Source organism: Ovis canadensis, chromosome 16 (assembly GCF_042477335.2).
Source record: "Ovis canadensis isolate MfBH-ARS-UI-01 breed Bighorn chromosome 16, ARS-UI_OviCan_v2, whole genome shotgun sequence".
In the NCBI taxonomy this organism is placed as follows: domain Eukaryota; kingdom Metazoa; phylum Chordata; class Mammalia; order Artiodactyla; family Bovidae; genus Ovis; species Ovis canadensis.
Window position 1 is genome coordinate 54,205,215 of NC_091260.1, and position 13,406 is coordinate 54,218,620.

General features: G+C 41.6%; 1 protein-coding gene across 2 annotated transcripts in view; it reads right to left on the bottom strand.

The window, feature by feature from the left end:
- The window catches only part of NPR3 (natriuretic peptide receptor 3), an 80,388-nt gene that overhangs the window by 48,616 nt on the left and 18,366 nt on the right, over positions 1–13,406 (bottom strand). For both annotated transcript variants that reach the window (XM_069556344.1, XM_069556345.1), the window contains exon 3: positions 6,199–6,365. In XM_069556344.1, coding sequence (XP_069412445.1) covers positions 6,199–6,365 — 167 coding nt within the window. The remainder of the gene's footprint in view (positions 1–6,198; positions 6,366–13,406) is intronic.

The following is a 13,406-nucleotide window of genomic DNA, read 5'->3' on the forward strand; positions in this document are numbered from 1 at the left end:
TGTCAGTTAAAAATTATTATCTCCACTTTATAGTCAGAAACCTAAGGCACAGTTTCAGAAACATGCTCAAATAAAAACACTGAGAGGCAGATCCAGGTCTATGAAAAGGAAACTGGCACATTTAAACACTATACTGTCTCCCAATATAATGGGCCCTATTAAAACATGATGCATTGACTAGATTAGGTTTTCACGAGATTCACTAGTAAAAGAACAAATATACTTTAAAAATACTATTGGGACTTCCCTGGCAGTCCAGGGGTTAAGAATCTACACTCCCAATGCAGAGGGCCCGGTTCAATCCCTGGTCAGGAAACTAGATCTCCCTTGCCACAACTGAGAACCCACATTCCACAACAAGGACCCAGTGCAGCCAAAAGCTAAATAAATAAATAAATACTATCGTATCACCCATAGGGATGGTGGAGACAATGTCATAAGATACAAGTGCTAATAACGAGGCAATTAACGTATACACAACACCCAAAGCCCCAACAACAGCCCAACCCTGAGCAATCTTATTTTCCATCAGATCACACATATACCTACCCAACCGCCCACCAGAGGTGAGTGAGACAGGAGCAGACTTTTGACCCAGAAAGGCTAGTTTACAGGCTGCCAGTGGCCTGGAAAGCTCCACCCTGACAAACGTGTATAGGTTCAACCGTGATTATATTCTCCAAGATAAGAACCGGGAAATAGGAGAGTCCAAGACTTGATGTAGAGAGAGGGCAGAAATATTATTCCAAGTTGTGTGGAGATTGTCAAAATTTAAAAACTCTAGTAATGAAGGAGATCCAGTGATACAAATTCCGATTATAAGATAAATCCATTCTGGAGATGTGATATACCACAAGATGACCATAGTCAACAATACTGAATTGTAAAGTTGAAAGTTGCTAAAAGAATACTTTTTATAGTTTCCATCACAAGAAAAACTTTTGTAACTATGCCAGGTGATCAGTGTTAACTAAACTTACTGTGGTGATCATTTCTCAATATACATAAATATCAAATCTTTATGTTGTCCTTAGACTTATACTGTTATATGTCAATTATATCTCAGTACAACTGGGGTTCAGGGGGAAAACCCTGGTAATGCAACTCACCACATTATAAGAGAATAAAGAAAAAATATGATTACTTCAACAGATGTGGAAAAGGTATTTGATAAAATTTAATCACCTCAACCTACACAGGTGATTAAATTGCATAGAATTTATACCAAAACATGCGTATATACACACATAAGAACAAATAAAATTGAGAAAATTTGAGTCAAATCAGTGCCTTGCTATCAGTGTCAATACCCTGGTTGTGATCATGCATGAAATTTTCCAAAATGCTACCAATTGGGAAAACTCAGCACTATATATAAGGAATATCTCTGTATTGCATCTTAAAACTACATGTAAATTTGCTCTTATCTCAATTAAAAAGTCACTTTAAAAAAAGAGAAGGCAAGAGTTGGAGATGGATGGAGGGAGAGAGAGAGAAGGAAAGAGAGAAAAAGAGGGGAGAAACAATCACATTGATAATAAAATTTGGTAAGTTTAAAATATATAATAATAATTTTATTTAAATTTTTTTATTTATCTTTAAAATAAAATAAAATTATTTTATTTTAAATTTATAGTAATAACTTTATTTTATTGCCACTCCATCCTTCCAATATTTAAATATAGCCTTATAAAATTTTTAAAGCTTCAAATTTTTGCATTTTGAGATCGCAAGCCTTCCAAAGATGCCAACCACGGGCTAATATGACAGCCACGATGCTAATATGCATGACATGGAGTCAGGGATATCAAACAGTTTATAATGCCTACAATGAAAGTGTGTGTCCTGTCATAGAGAACAGAGATGTTTGCCAAGGGAGGGGTAGGGGAGTGGGACTGGGAGTTTGGGATAAGTAGATACAAACTACTATATATAGGCTGGATAAACAACAAGGTTCTACTGTATAGCACAGGAAATTATAGTCAATATCCTGTGGAACCTTAATCAAAAAGAATATGAAAATGAATGTATATACATAACATATATAACACAATCACTTTGCTGTATATCATAAATTAATAATATAACATTGCAAATAGCTATACTTCAATTAAAAAAAATCTGTGTCCAGATCCTTCCCTTAGTCTACATTATGTGACTCTTGATGTTTTCTGTGCTATTTTTATTTCAGTTATCCTAATAAAGGGCATCATTTTGCCAAAACAGAATTCACCAACAAATGAAAATAAAAGAGAACTTCCACTCTTTCCCCAAATCACAGTTGAATGGTGATATGAGCAGATATGAAATGTGTTATATGCTCTTCATTTTATTTTTTTCTTTTACTATTTATACACTATTCTGTACTTTGCTGTTATCATTTAATATATCACTCTGGTTTTTCCACCTGAGTACACAGAGATTTGTCCTTATTTTTCACAATTCCATCCTATCCCATTGCATGCATATGTTATAATTTATATAAATAGTCCCTTATTGATGGGCAATGAATTAGACTGTTTCCAGTTTTCAGCCATAACAAATAATGCTGCAGTGAATACTCTGTACAATTGTAATGCCAGCGCTTATACTTCAGCACCTGCTTTATTGTTCCAAGTGCTTTACATAGCTAAAAGATAAATCCCTAGATACAAATTTGCTAAGTATGTGCCTCTGAACTTTGAAAGATCTTGCCAAAATGTTATCCCTGGTATGTTCTTCATTTTAAAATTAAGAAGGCAAGGACACCCACTACCACTACTTATATTCAATATTGCATTGGGATCCTATCCAGTATCCTTAAAGGTTTTTATTTAGTTAATTTTACTTAATTTTAATTCAGAATACTTATGTATGCTCTTAAGCATACTTAAAAGAAAAAGAATCAAAAAGAAACAAAACTGTTACCATTCACAGTTCAGGCATTGCTATTGCTAAGTCACTTCAGTGGTGTCCGACTCTGCGTGACCCCATGGACTGCAGCCTACCAGGCTCCTCCGTCCATGGGATTTTCCAGGCAAGAGTACTGGAGTGGGGTGCCATTGCCTTCTCCAAGGAAATGTACAGAAAAAATTCAGAAGTAATCAAGAGAGTCCACCAGAGTTGCTGGGTTTGAGATCAATAGCCAGGACTGCAAAACTCATGACGAATGTCATGAACAGAAGTTCCAAGTAAGCAGATGAGACAACCCATTAATACAAACAAGAGAAACAGACCCAGGAAAGAGCTGAGCCTTAAGATGAAGACCACCATGTCTTGCTAGTCTGCTCCAGCATCTCCCGCTGCAGGAGATCAAGCTCTAACCAATGTCAGGTGCCATAGCTCCCTCCTTCACAGTACCCACTGCAACCACCTATCTAAACTAACTCGACAAACATCTGCAATGATACTCAAGAGAGCACAGCTAAAACACACACAACTAGAAAGACAAAGTCATTAGGGGGAGCTCCGATTTCTACTTTATATGATCATTTTTATCTATTTATAAGATCCAGGGTGGTCCAGTGGTTAAGACTTAGAGCTTCCAATGCATCAGTCACAGGTTCGATCCCTGGTCAGGGAACTAGGATCCCAGATGTTGCATGGTGTGGCAAAAATAAATAAACACCAATGCTAAGTATCAAAAAAATAAAATAACATAAAATCTGTTTTAATGATCCTGCCATCAAAGAAAAGCAGTATTATAATCTACAACTACAAATAATCTCTAATGCAGCAGTCTTTGATTGGAATGTATTCTGGATCTCTGTAGTAGGTACACCTTTCAGGAAGATCTTGCCCAGACTACCATTAAAATAGAGACCTGGGTTCAATCCCTGAGTTTGGAAGATCCCCTGGAGAAGGGAATGGCTACCCATTCCAGTATTCTGGCCTGGCAGAATTCCATGGACTGTATAGTCCATGGGGTTGTAAAGAGTCGGACATGACTGAGCAACTTTCACTTTCACTTCACCATTAAAATAAGATTTAATATTCTGAACACAAGATAACTAATGGTCAAGAAGATATACCTGGTGGAGCACTGGAATGCCAACTTTCACCCACTGAATATCATCAGTGTTTGCCAACCTATACTGAAATATTTGAACTTAAACAACTTCAGGAAGAAGACAAATTTGTCATTAGACAAGATGACACCATTTTTGAGTTTTTAATATGAAGCAGAAAATTAATATGAATTTAGTAAAGCAAAATAATCTATCATGGCATGTGTAAAAGACTTGGATGCTTTCAATATTAACACAGACCACCTCCGGCAGAACTACTAAAGGAATCATGATGCCCTTTGTGTCCTTCCATATTCCTGGGGCAAAGGATTCTGATGATGACAAAACTATCAAAAGTTTCTATTAAAAACTTGGGCTCTATTACAGAGTGCTAAGTCGCTTCAGTCATGTCTGACTCTTTGCAACATGTCTGACTCTGTACAACACTTTGGACTATAGCCCACCAGGCTCCTCTGTCCATGGGGATTCTCCAAGCAAGAATACTGAAGTGGGTTGCCATGCCCTTCTCCAGGAGATCTTCCCAAACCAGGGATGGAACCCAAGTCTCCCTCTTGCATGCAGATTCTTTACCATCTGAGCCACAAGGGAAGCCCAGGAGGTGAGGTGGCTTTCCCAAATGTAACTACTGTATTGCAGCCAGTACAGCAAAGGATTTTCCCAACCCAGGGGTGGAACCCAAGTTTCCTGCATCTCCTGCATTGCAGGCAGATTCTTTACCCACTGAGCCACCTGGGAAGCCCCCTCTCTATTACAGAAACCCTACTTCTTTCATAATTCAGACCATGATGTCCAATATGGCAGCCATTGGTCAAGCACTTTAGCCAAATTAAGATATTCTGTAGGGTAAAATGGGCTTCTCAGGTGGTGCTAGTGGTAAAGAACCTGCCTGCCAATGCACAAGATAAAGATGCAACTTCATTCCCTGAGTCGGAAAAATCCCCTGGAGGATGGCATGGCAACCCACTCAAGTACTCTTGCCTGGAGAATCCCATGGACAGAGGAGCCTGGTGGGCTATAGTCCAAAGTATTGTACAGAGTCAGACATGACTGAAACAATTTAGCATGCAAGGGCAAAATACATACTGGACTTCATATAAGAAAAACATATATACAATCTCAATCATAATTTACACTAATTAAATGTTGAAATATTTTTATATCTAAGGGAAATAAAATGTATTATTAAAATTAATTTCACCTGATTTTAACTTTTTCACGTGTGACTACCAAAAAATTTTTAATTATACTTGTGGTTCACATTACATATCTAGAAGACAGGGCTGATTTAGAAAATTAAAAGATATTTTAAATGATGTGTTATATACATGTATATATATGGCATTTAAGACATTAATATCTGTTTATAAGACCCTTTGTATGTCACTGGATAGCAAATTCCTACAAAGACAAGTATGATCCTATAACAATAGTACAAAAGGGGCATCACTTATTTAGTTCCAACTTTTTGACCAGATAGTGCTAAAGACTTCAGCTAGATTATCTATGATCCACCCTCATCTACATGAGGAAGACTGAGGAATTTGCCATGGATCACACAGTGAGAAGTCCTGCTGCTTAATCCTGAGCCTGGCCTGAGCTCCTGACTCCAGTCGGAGTCAGAAGATGCATCTTGGAAGATGCTGAATAACAACCACACTAATGAAGTGGGATGCTCTGGAATACTTCAGTAGGAAACAGCCCGCAACAGAAAGAGGCAACAACAGGGCCACAAGTGAGAGAAGCAGATGGGCCATGAAGCTAAGACAGATTGCCAAAAGAAGGAGCCTTCTAAAATCCAAAATACCTTCCTCCACCAAGCTTTGGAAAAGTTAGGCATGCCAAACTTTGGCAATCCTTCATCTGTCTTATCCCCCAACATGCTGCTAGCAGAAGAGGCAAGGGAAGTCTCCAGACCTCTGTGTAGCATGACCACAAGTACCCACAGAAAGCAATTTCTCTTCCTGCAGCAGCTGGAAAAGTTTAAGTGAAGGGTGGGGTGATGGGGGCCCAACGGGGAGGAGAGAGGAAAGTTGGCCAGGAAAAAAACACACACACACAGAGCAACAGTGACATTCAGACCTGAACCTAGGAATCTTTGAATGATTCAGAACGGAATGCTTTATCACGTCTGATTTAATTTGATGACTGTTTTTGGGATGCTGAAGGTCTAGGCTCCTAATCAAGCACTTACGTAATCTTCCTCACTGAGCCCTTGCTTCTCAACAGAACTTTTCACCTCCATGGAAAACTTCTCAAACTCAGGTTTCACTGTCCTCAGTAGAGTGATTGTTTGGAGGGATGAGTATGCTTGCTTAGCTTCAAAGTCGTGTTTGTCTCCTCTCTTCCACGAGCCATCTCCTACGGGAGAAGTAAAAATATTTATAATTCCAAGCCAGTCACCACAAAGGGGCCATTCTCCCTTTTCTACCATGATGTGCTTCTATGTTTCTTTTGGCAGCTGGGGCAGGAGGTATTGTCACAGTTTTGTACTTGGGTGTAAAGTGACAATGTCAAGATCATCAAGGGAGAAGAAGGCCCTTTGGACACATGTTCCTTTGAAATGTGAGACAGAGAGAAAAGCACTGTTAGATTCATTGCCTTATAATAACCATGTAACTGGAATTTTAGGCCCTCAAGAATCCGCACTGCAGGAGCAAGAAGTAGGTTTATCCCTTTCCATTCACACTTATTTTTTAAGGAGATCAAACCAGTCAATCCTAAATGAAATCAACCCTGAATATTCATTGGAAGGATTGATGCTGGAGCTGAAGCTCCAATACTTTGGCCACCTGCTGCAAAGAGCTGACTCATTGGAAAACACCCTGATGCTGGGAAAGATTAAGGGCAGAAGGAAAAGGGGATGAGAGAGGACAAGATGGTTAGATAACATTATGGACTCAATGGACATTGATCTGAGGAAACTCCACGAAACAGTGAAGGACAGGGAAGCCTGGAGTGCTGCAATCCATGGGGTCACAAAGAGTTGGACACGACTTAGTGACTGAACAACAAATTCACTTATTATTCAACACCTACAATCAACTGTGAAGGTCAACCAAGTTGTTAACGTGCTACAATAAACCCAATGCTATGTAGATGTGGAAGGCAAGGATGGCTACATATGAAAATGAATTTATAAAGTACTATAAAGTTGGTACTAAAAGAAAAAGAGATTTGAGATTATTGAACAATTTCTCAAATCTCTTCAGGCTGAAAAGTAGCTTAGGTGAACTTGAAAATTTATCTCTTTAGTGCTGGCAACATCATAAAGATTATTTATTAGACAAGTCCATCAGCACATCAGCAGTAACAAAATAAAAGCTGCTAGCATTTATTGAGCATATATATATATTATAATAATAATAAAAGCCTCATTATTGAACACTTTATATGTATAAACTCATTTAACCCTCTCAAGATCGTGTAACTGTGGGTACAATTTCGGTCCAGTTCAATTGCTCAGTAACGCCCAACTCTTTGCAACCCCATGGACTGCAGCACGCCAGACTTCCCTGTCCATCACCAACTCCTGTAGCTTGCTCAAACTCATGTCCATCAAGTCGGTGATGCCATCCAACCATCTCATCCTCTGTCATCCCCTTCTCCTCCTGCCTTAAATCTTTCCCAGCGTCAGGATATTTTACAATGAGTCGGTTCTTCACATCAGGTGGCCAAAGTGTTGGAGTTTCAGCTTTAGCATCAGTCCTTCCAATGAATATTCAGGATTGATTTCCTTTAGGATTGACTGGTTGGATCTCCTTGCAGTCCAAGGGACTCTCAAGAGTCTTCTCCAACTCCACAGCTCAAAAGCATCAATTCTTCAGTGCTCAACTTTCTTTATGGTCCGACTCTCACATCCATACATGACTACTGGAAAAAACATAGCTTCTACTAGATGGACCTTTGTTGGCAAAGTAGTGTTTCTACTTTTTAATAGTTGTCTAGGTCAGTCATATTAATTTTACAGATTTGGGGGTACAATTTTACAGATAATTGGTTATAGTAATCTCTGTTTTACAGATAGGGGCTTCTCTGGTGGCTCAGACAGTAAAGAATCTGCCTGCAATGCAGGAGACCTGGGTTCAATCCCTAGGTTGTGAAGAATCCCTAGAGGAGGGCATGGCAAACCACCCCAGCATTCTTGGAAACCAAGACATTCAGAAACCTGCTGTTTCACAACTCTCCCTTTCACAAAAGCAAACGCGAATTACATGCATAAGAATCATTCTTCTTCTCTTTATCATTTCATTTTTGAGAAAAGAAGTAGTTTGTGGGACCCTAAAAGGAAATAGGAACCTCTGACTTTTTACCATAGTAACAGTAATTCTGAGGATTATCATTATGATCCCTAGAAATTTATGCAAATACAGCAAGAAATTCAACAGGCTGGAGTCCAACATCCAAGTTATTTGTTTGCCCCCAAACCTACAGTCCATAGAGGCCCAGAGGCCAGCAGCGGAACAGTGAGGATGTTTCCAGAATGTGCAGCCAGGACTCATGGGCCTCGCTCCAATCTTACAGAAAATGTCCGGTGAAGAGCTGATGGCTTTGCAATTTCTATCGTAGCTTAACCCAGACAAACATGGCTTAACTGAACTACACACAAGTTTCTATGATAGCTACCACAGTGGGCATCATAAATGTTACAAATGGTCTCCACCACCTTCAAAAGAGGAATTTAGAGATGGACATGTAAAAAAACTGAAGTCACTACAAGATAACAGCTTACTACACAGGGCAGCGAGTGGCACATGGAAACCACACAGAGCATAGAGGAAGAGGCAACTGGCTCCAATGAAGGAAGTTTCATGCCAGGAAGAGGCATCCGCCTGGCCTGAAATGTGTGAATAGGATTTTAATAAGATGAGAAGAGGATGGAAAGGCATGCTTGGCAGAAGCTACAATGGCACGGGCAAAGGTGCAAACGTGTATGCCATTCAGTGGGCAACTGGGAACCTCAGTCTGGAGCAGGAGAAAAGACAGGGACAAAGAATTTGTTTGTGGAGACCTCTCTTTAGTCATAATCCTAATAATAGCAACCATTTATTAATTGCTTACTATGTGCCAGGGAGCTGTTAAAAGATAAATAAGATAGAGCCAAGGACAGAATTCATTAAGGGCTAGATCAGTTCACAATAAGCACAAGATGAAATTTTAGGCCACCAAACAAAACTCGATGAAGTTGTCCTCCTTCTTCTCCTGGACAAAACCTCCTGAACACCGATGAGTCTACAGCTACGCCAGTGCTCAGAGAGCAAGTGAGCTGTGTGTCACTGTCATTGGCCAGGCCAGGGTCAACCCTGCTGGGTGCTCAAGACACAGACAACATGGCCTTTTGTCAAGGGGCCAAATTTCGTTTGCTAGAAAGACCCCAACTTCTAAGAACATCCAGAAGATCTTCAGCTCAAGGAGGAATCCATTTCTTCTAGTGCAATCCATGTTCATTGATTCATTTTGAACTGACTCGAGGTATGAAGAGTCAGCAGGAATGATGGTTCTTGGGCAAAGACAGTCAGTGTGTCTCAGCTTTGGGTATGAGTCCTCTCCAAGGGCACAAGAAAGGAAATAACCCTATAAGTGTTCTGTTGCATAATTAGAAAATACACATAGATCCGGAAACAGCAACTATCTCAGTTACTATGATAATGTGGAGAAAAGCATTTTTTTATTTTGAAAGAAGTGAAATTTGGTACAATACAGCTGTCTACCACAATCTAAAACGTAATGACTTTGAAGTTTTGTTTTCTGGAAAAAAAAGAATGGAAACAAAAATGACTAATAAATGTAAGCCAAATTAAACAGGTACATAGTCACAAGCAAAACTGATACTATGACTTCCTGCTTTGAGCGAGTTTCTTGTTGTGTTATGTCAGTAACCTTTCCCATACGGAGCCATTGAAAGCTAGGAAAGCGGAGGTCAGCTTGGCGGGATGCCCCATCAGTGAGGACAAATTTAATTCAACAGACAACTGGGTGCCTCTGGAGATTTATGAGCGGAACAGAAGAATGACATGATCAGACTCATGCCTAGGGAAATAGCAGTGGATTAGACTGGGGAGACACTGAGGGTTCAGAGCCACAGGCAAGAGGTTACGAGAGGTTACATGCACAAAGTCACAACTCCATCCCCCCCAAAAAAAATTGTACGTGGGTCTCTGGGTGCTTCAAATCACAGGCAAGTTCTCTTTTCTTTTCATGTTTTTCTGAATTTAGCAAATTTTCAGCAGCATATGCTTTTAGAATCATTAAAAGAGGGTGAGCCCTTGAGAATGAATGCAGAGGGCTGTGCAAGAGGAATGTGAAGACTCCACAAGAGTGAGAGGGTGAACGACAGCCAAGAAGGACGCACGTCACCGGTGATGCCAGAGAGGAAAGGCCAACGGTTGTCAGAGGAAACAGCAGAGCCAGAGGGAGGAGAACGGGTTAGTGGATGTGGAAATGATAGTGATTTCAGTTAGGGTCACGGTCAATCCAAGGTGACTGACTGCAGAACACCCACGTGGCAGCACCAGGCTTCGGCTGAAAAGAGTGGTCTGAAGCCAGCAAGAAGAATGAGGGCTAGAGAAAGCGCTGGAGGTCACATCCACATGTCTTACACTCAGAACTCAAGAGGAGAGGGCGGAGGGTGAACGTACACCCTTTGGGGGTGCTGTTTTAGTGGGCACAGGAGTGAGAGGAGCTAGCAGAAAGCCAGAAGAATGCTGTGCCACCAAGGCTGAAAAAGAAAACAGGGATTCCAGAAAGAAATGGACAGAAGCAATAGGGTAAGAACTAGAGCTGACCTCATACACCAGCCACAAGCCACGTGTGTGACTATTTACACTTCAATTAACCAAGATTAAGCAAAATTAAAATTTCAGTTCCTCAGTCACACTGGCCACATTTTAAACGTACAATGGTCATATGTAGCCATGACTCCTGTATTGGGCAACACAGGATAGCATCACAGAAGGTTCCACTGGCCAGCACTGCTTTAGAAGCACACAAGCATGGTCTGCGGTAAGGCTGATGGCCTTGGCGGTGAGGGTGTCAGTGGTGACCAGGCACTCTCAGAGGAGTGGTGGGTCTATTGTCTTACTCCTACAGTCATTCTGAACAAGGGATTAAGAAGAGAAGAAAGAAGGCAGCTAATGAGAGGGTAGGCAGAGAAGGTGACTCTGGTAGATGTCTCAGGAATAAAGGAAAGTAAATTTGCTTTCTTTATTTGGTTTGGTTTTAAACATTGTGGAGATCCAAGCTTGCATTTGGGCCTCCCAACTGGCGCTAGTGGTAAAGAATCTGCCTGCCAATGAAGGAGGCATGAGATGCAGGTTCGATCCCTGGATCAAGAAGATCCCCTCAAGGAGGACACGGCAACGGACTCCAGTATTCTTGTCTGGAGAAGTCTATGGACAGAGGAGCCTGGTGGGTCACAGTCCCTGCGGTTGCAAAGAGTCAGACATGACTGAAGCAACTTAGCACGTATGCATGCAAACTTGCATTTCAAGTGAGAAGGGTACAGAGTATTTGTGAAAGAGGAAATATCTTGCTCAGCTCCAGGCCCTAGGCTCAGCAATTCTGTGGCCAGGGAGCTGGCTCAGGCCAGTGGTTCCCACACTGGGATAACCATGTCATCCTGTACTTCTCCAAACTTACCAAACACTCGGCACATAGTAAGCCTTTGGTAAATGTGGGCTGAGTGACAAGCTGAGACATCACAGACCACATTCAAGAAATGATGGACAAGCTGAGACATCACAGACCACATTCAAGAAATGACGCCTGGAGTACAGCCAGGACTGCTGCAGAACACTGTGGCTCCTGACCTCTGGCAGCCATTCAAGTGAGAGAAAAGCATCAGCCTCCTTGCCTAAGCCACTCTCTCCAAATGTAACATCCTTGCTTTGACCTTCGCTGGTCCAGATCCTCCCACCAGTGATAACAGCACCACTTACTGAGGGAAGCCACTGTGAACAGCTTTGCCTAGAGCATTTCATTCTTTAATCCTCATTTAAAAAAAATAATAATATATATATACACACACTCTATGAGAAATATTGAAGTATGATCCCCATGTTACAGATGAGGAAACTGAGGCTTAAACATGCCCGAAGTCACTTGGTTAATACACAGAAAAGAAAGTGAAGTCGCTCAGTCATGTCCGACTCTTTGTGACCCCATGGGCAGTAAACTGCCAGGCTCCTCTGTCCATGGGATTTTCCAGGCAAGAGTACTGGAGTGGATTGCCATTTCATCCTCCCGGGGATCTTCCCAACCCAGGGATCAAACCCAGCTATCGTGCACTGCAGGCAGACTCCTTACCATCTGAGCCACCAGGGAAGTCAGGATTCAAACACAAGCCCAGCCGCCAAACACTGGTGCCATGCCTGCTCCTCCTCACTTCATCGAAGTTTAGGATGTTCCAAGATTTAAATTTGCAAATGGGGGGCTTCCCTGGTGGCTCAGTGGTAAGGAATCGGCCCGCCAATGCAGGAGACACAGGTTGGATGCTTTGTCTGGGAAGATCCCATGTGCCACGGATCAGCCAAGCCTTTGTGCCGCAACACTTGAGCCTGTGCTTAGAGCCTGGGAGCCACAACTACTGAGTCTGTACACCCTGGAGCCTGTGCTCCGCAACAAGAGAAACCATGGCAACAAGAAGCCCAAGCACTGCAACTCGGCACTTGCCTCTGCTTGCCACAATTAGAGAAAAGCCCGCGTGGCAATGAGACCAGCACAGCCAAAAATTTAATTAATTAAATTATTTTTAAAAATAAAACTGCAGATTCAGTGGGAGAACAAAATGCTTTAAAAAAAAAAAAAGGAACAGAGGAAGAAAGATTAGAAAAGGAAGTGTTTAAAAACGTGGTTTAACAACTGTCACAGTTGAAGGATTCGTGGAGCCCTGTACCAAAATCACAGATATAAAGCCTTATGACAAGGCCCTGTACCAAAGTCATCTCCCAAACAGACCAAGCCCCATAGGAACGGTTGCCCTGAGGACCCTGATCAAAACCAGCCAGTTCCCTGACCCCATACTAGGTAAACATACCCACCCTATAGCATCCTAACAAATCACCTAATACCACCCTTCCAACAGGAATTTTCTTTGCCTTGAGGCTACAAAACTTGGCTAATAGCCCACAAAAGGTGTCAGCTTTTCCCACTGTTCCAATAGTCAGCTCTCTCTCAAGAGCCACACAGACCACAAGATTGTGTGAGAATTCTCTTTTCTCATTACTCCAAACTGACTGTAACATGCATGCACTCATGATCAGTCACTCCGTCATGGCTGACTCTGGGACCCCATGGACTAGCCCACCAGGCTCCTCTGCCCATGGGATTTTCCAGGCAAGAATACTGGAGTGGGTTGCCGTTTCCTACTCCAGGGGATCTTCCCGACCCAGAGATTGAACGTGC